The following is a 5678-nucleotide window of genomic DNA, read 5'->3' on the forward strand; positions in this document are numbered from 1 at the left end:
TGTCGGAAAATGGAGTGGCATTACAGACGCAATGCCTGTCTGTTTCTCTGAAAGTCTTCAGAGAGAAATCAATAGTGGTCTCCATAAGACATCATTTTGAATACACACTACTACCGTGGCAAGCGGCCAACTGAGTGATGTGTGCGGTTTTAACAGCCCCCGCATTCTTCAGCGCACAGCAAGTCATCTGTAGCTGTCCTGGTCGCTCGGCTCTCCACTTCTCTCGCCTAGCTCTGCACTTCTTCAATTTCTCCCTCCTCCTCCTCCTTCTCCCCTCTCATCCCTGGAAGTTCGATGCGATCGGCTCTTGGCCCTGCCGTGAGTTCTCAGTGCGGGCGACAGCGCTGCTGAACATGGCGTCAGACGGGATGATTTTAACAAACCACGACCACCAAATCCGGGTCGGAGTCTTGACAGGTAAATGCAGAATTGCATTGAGTGATTCATATTTCTCCGCGGCTATATGTGTGAATGAATATCCATTGTTTGTCTGTCGGGGTGCCTCTCCCGGGCGTCACGTAGGCTAGGCTACATGTCAGTTGCTTTTGCGTGGTGACTCTCTCCATCTGTCGCTGGAGTTGCAGCTCTCCGTGGCTGGTCAGCACCTTGCGGGGCGATGTTGTTTAGAAGCCCTCTTATTTTCATTTCCGGACCAATTGATTTAACACATCCTTCAATGCGACGGAAGATGATAATGTTGGCTACATTCATACAAACCTGTTCGGGGTTTCATTCGGTGTCATGGTATTTGCTAGGTGGTTTTTCCCGGTGAAGGGCTCAGTTTTGTATGTTGAATTATTCATAGCCCATATCTGCTTGTAAAACCGGAATTACAGCTGATTGTGTGCGGGGATAGCGCGGTATGGATTTCGTTATTGACACAAGGCTGACCACAGGGTTTCTTAAAATGTATCCCATGACAGTTGCTGATGATCTGTGTATGTAGGCCTATTTATGCGTACAAAATGCCCGTGTTAACTGCGAAATGCATGGCAATGCAGTCGCAATGAATGATATCTGACTGATTTGTGAATGACAGCGCCAATTGCAGCAGTTGTTTAACGTGACAGGCTCTGCTGGTTTCGTGGGCAGAATACAAGTCGAATCTACTGTGCATGACATTCCTTCAAATGCAGACATCCTTTGACACTGACGGTCAGCTTACCGACCATAAAATAATAACTATATAGGCTTGAAACTAACGTTTATAGGCTACACAAGAAATTGAAAATGGATAATTCTCTTCTATGTGTTTTATGTATGTTTGCTTTGTCATGCTTCTTATTCAGAGTGTTGAGTGAAGGCGAATACAGTCGTGAGGTGTCATGAGAAGAAAGCAAATGAAATCTAACCAGCGATGTTAATACGTGCAAATACAGGGTTGCCTGTGCTATACGGATGATGGAAGGGGATGGGTGATAACATTTTTCACGATCGCGGTGTAGGCTATTCGTGATCGCCTATGACATTTTCCGTTATGGAAAATCCGTTTGGAAGGTGGTAATGTGTAGCAATGGAGGAATCATTGTAGATCCTGGAATCTGCTAGGGAAACCCCGCTGCCCCCCTCTCCCGCCTCCTCTCACGCAGTAGAGAGAGCGACGGAGAGGCAGGGAGCGCTAGAGAGGCTCGACTACTTTCAGTACTGTCCGCGGTGCTGCGTTCCATTTCTCCCTCTCTCTCGCGCTGCGCTAAATGCACTGTCAGAAAGGGAGTTTAACCTCGCTGATAAGCATTCATGAGGCATAATGTAAACCGTGCTATGTGGATGTGGGTGGGTTGCATTTCTGCGTCCCCAACATCAACACAAGTGTAAGTTGTGGTTTTCCGCTGTTTCTGTTCCCCCAGAGTAGCTGCTGGGGATCCCTACTAAATACAAATGGCAAACGTTAGGCACGTTTAACACCAAACACAGATATCACCAAAACCAACAACATCCACAAATAAACCCCCACATATTTTTGCTATCCTACCAAGCCCCCGCTCAGACCAGGGATGGAGATCTCAAACGTTTATCATGGATATAGACTTACAGGTGATGTGGTGACATCACCTGCCAGCCCCCGCTCAGACCAGGGATGGAGATCTCAAACGTTTATCATGGATATAGACTTACAGGTGATGTGGTGACATAAATCAAATCAAATCAAATTTATTTATATAGCCCTTCGTACATCAGCTGATATCTCAAAGTGCTGTACAGAAACCCAGCCTAAAACCCCAAACAGCAAGCAATGCAGGTGTAGAAGCACGGTGGCTAGGAAAAACTCCCTAGAAAGGCCAAAACCTAGGAAGAAACCTAGAGAGGAACCAGGCTATGTGGGGTGGCCAGTCCTCTTCTGGCTGTGCCGGGTGGAGATTATAACAAAACATGGTCAAGATGTTCAAATGTTCATAAATGACCAGCATGGTCGAATTATAATAAGGCAGAATAGTTGAAACTGGAGCAGCAGCACAGTCAGGTGGACTGGGGACAGCAAGGAGTCATCATGTCAGGTATTCCTGGGGCATGGTCCTATGGCTCAGGTCAGTTGAAACTGGAGCAGCAGCACAGCCAGGTGGACTGGGGACAGCAAGGAGTCATCATGTCAGGTAGTCCTGGGGCATGGTCCTAGGGCTCAGGTCCTCCGAAAGAGAGAAGGAGAGAATTAGAGAACGCACACATCACCTGCCAGCCCCCGCTCAGACCAGGGATGGAGATCTCAAACGTTTATCATGGATATAGACTTACAGGTGATGTGGTGACATCACCTGCCAGCCCCCGCTCAGACCAGGGATGGAGATCTCAAACGTGTATCATGGATATAGACTTACAGGTGATGTGGTGACATCACCTGCCAGCCCCCGCTCAGACCAGGGATGGAGATCTCAAACGTTTATCATGGATATAGACTTAGCAAAGTAAAGCATGTAGAAGTAGGCTTGATAATGTAGATTGGCACACTCTATAGCTCCAATGCAAATAACAGAAGTGGCACGGCTAACGCCAGCCAGGGGAGGGAGAGATATCTCAAACCATTTTGATTGATCAACTTATCAACAATGTAAACAGCATAGAATTAGAATGACTAGAACAGACAATATGGCTACACCATGTATACAGTCAATATAGCTGACATGGTATTGTAATGTATAGAGATGTATGTATGCATCAGTGTCAATGTCTATGAACTGCACACTCCAATGCTAATTATGAGCTGGTCAATATTTCTTTAAGGTCTCCTCTAGGTTGCCAGGGGTTTGCCTTTGGATATACATTAATTGGTGCACTAATATGTGTACTATAAGTATGTGGGGAAATGGATACAAGGATTTGTTTGTGGAAATAGTCATGGAAGGTGTGTGTGTGTGTGTGAGAGACAGACAGACAGACAGACATAAGTTTTAATTGTCTCTATCTGGGGCGGCCTGAGGGTGTGGACAACACCATTCTCCGGCACGCTCTCCTAGCTAACTGTCCTCCTGGCCTGTGTGTGTGCCTCTCTCCACCTTTCTAATGACTCCTTCTGCATTCCCTCCCTCCCACACACACACACACACACACACACACACACACACACACACACACACACACACACACACACACACACACACACCATCCAGCTGCTCTCCTCCCCAACAGCCTGCATGGCCTCATTGTGGTGTGGTGCTGCTGAGGAGAGATGGATATGCCATGCAGAGAGTGGGTGTTCTCTGGACCCCTGTGTTCTGATGTAGCAGGCAGAGCTGGACTCTGTCACGTTAGACTCCCACAGCTGTGTGTGTGTGTACTTGCATGCATGTGTGTTTGTGCGCTTGTTCATCCGTGTGTGTGTGTGCTCTCTGTCTTTGTGCACTAATAATGCTGAGCTCTGGCTGAAACACACAAGCTTAGCAAATCCCCCTGGTCCCAAATGTAGCTGCTGTATCCATACCTCCCATTAACACAATAAAACATCACCCTGGTCCCAAATGTAGCTGCTGTATCCATACCTCCCATTAACACAATACAACATCCCCCTGGTCCCAAATGTAGCTGCTGTATCCATACCTCCCATTAACACAATACAACATCCCCCTGGTCCCAAATGTAGCTGCTGTATCCATACCTCCCATTAACACAATACAACATCCCCCTGGTCCCAAATGTAGCTGCTGTATCCATACCTCCCATTAACACAATACAACATCCCCCTGGTCCCAAATGTAGCTGCTGTATCCATACCTCCCATTAACACAATACAACATCCCCCTGGTCCCAAATGTAGCTGCTGTATCCATACCTCCCATTAACACAATAAAACATCCCCCTGGTCCCAAATGTAGCTGCTGTATCCATACCTCCCATTAACACAATAAAACATCCCCCTGGTCCCAAATGTAGCTGCTGTATCCATACCTCCCATTAACACAATAAAACATCTCAGGGCAAAACCCAGTTTTAATCTGTAGGAACCTGGTGCTCCCACATCCTACATGACTGTAGCAAAGCACTGTAGCTTCATGGTGTATGTAGCATTACAGCCCGTTGATGCTTGGCTACTGATAGTGTAGTACACACACACACACACACACACACACACACACACACACACACACACACGTTGACATACCCCCCTCCCAACACACACACACACACACACACACACACACACACACACACACGTTGACAGACCCCCCTCCCAACACACACGCACACACACGTTGACAGACCTCCCCCCTCCCTCCCAACACACACACACGCACACATATTGACAGACCCCCCCCCCCTCCCAACACACACACATATTGACAGACCCCCCTCCCAACACACACACATACAACACACACACACACACACACACATATTGACAGACCTCCCCCTCCCAACACACACACACACACACACACATATTGACAGACCCCCCTCCCAACACACACACACACACACACACACACACACACACACACACACACATACAACACAAACACCCATGCTGCTGAATAGACACACATGGCCTCAGTAGTAACCTACCAATGAGATAGAGCCCTGGGTTGGAAGTCTTCTCTCTGCAGCAACAGAGAAGAGGGACTGGGATGGGGAGAGGTGGGGAGGGGGAAGGGGACAGAGAAGAGGGACTGGGATGGGGAGAGGTGGGAAGGGGACAGAGAAGAGGGATGGGGAGAGGTGGGGTGGGGGAAGGAGAGAGAGAAGAGGGACTGTGATGGGTTGGGGGAAGGGGACAGAGAAGAGGGACTGGGATGGGGAGAGGAGGGGTGGGGGAAAGGGATAGAGAAGAGGGACTGTGATGGGGAGAGGTGGGGAGGGGGAAGGAGAGAGAGAAGAGGGACTGGGATGGGGAGAGGAGGGGTGGGGAAAGGGACTGTGATGGGGAGAGGTGGGGTGGGGAAAGGGGACAGAGAAGAGGGACTGGGATGGGGAGAGGTGGGGTGGGGGAAGGGGACAGAGAAGAGGGACTGGTGGGGGGGAAAGGGGGGACTGGAAGGGGGAGAAGGGAGACTGGGGGAAGAGAAGGGAGACTGGTAGGGGGAGGTGGGGAGGGGGAAGGAGAGCGAGAAGGGGGGACTGGGGGGAGAGAAGGGGGACTGGAAGGGGGACTGGGGGGGAGAGAAGGGGGACTGGGGGGGAGAGAAGGGGGGAGAAGGGGACTGGTAGGGGGAGGTGGGGAGGGGGAAGGAGAGCGAGAAGGGGGACTGGGG

General features: G+C 49.6%; 1 protein-coding gene across 7 annotated transcripts in view; it reads left to right on the forward strand.

The window, feature by feature from the left end:
• The first annotated feature begins 307 nt into the window (after positions 1–307).
• Positions 308–5678, forward strand: part of LOC139407371 (gephyrin) — a 154522-nt gene continuing 149151 nt past the window's right edge. For all 7 annotated transcript variants that reach the window (XM_071151091.1, XM_071151092.1, XM_071151094.1 and 4 more), the window contains exon 1: positions 308–417. In XM_071151091.1, coding sequence (XP_071007192.1) covers positions 354–417 — 64 coding nt within the window. In that variant the 5' untranslated portion in view covers positions 308–353. The remainder of the gene's footprint in view (positions 418–5678) is intronic.

The sequence above is a fragment of the Oncorhynchus clarkii genome, chromosome 4, assembly GCF_045791955.1.
Source record: "Oncorhynchus clarkii lewisi isolate Uvic-CL-2024 chromosome 4, UVic_Ocla_1.0, whole genome shotgun sequence".
Lineage (NCBI taxonomy): Eukaryota > Metazoa > Chordata > Actinopteri > Salmoniformes > Salmonidae > Oncorhynchus > Oncorhynchus clarkii.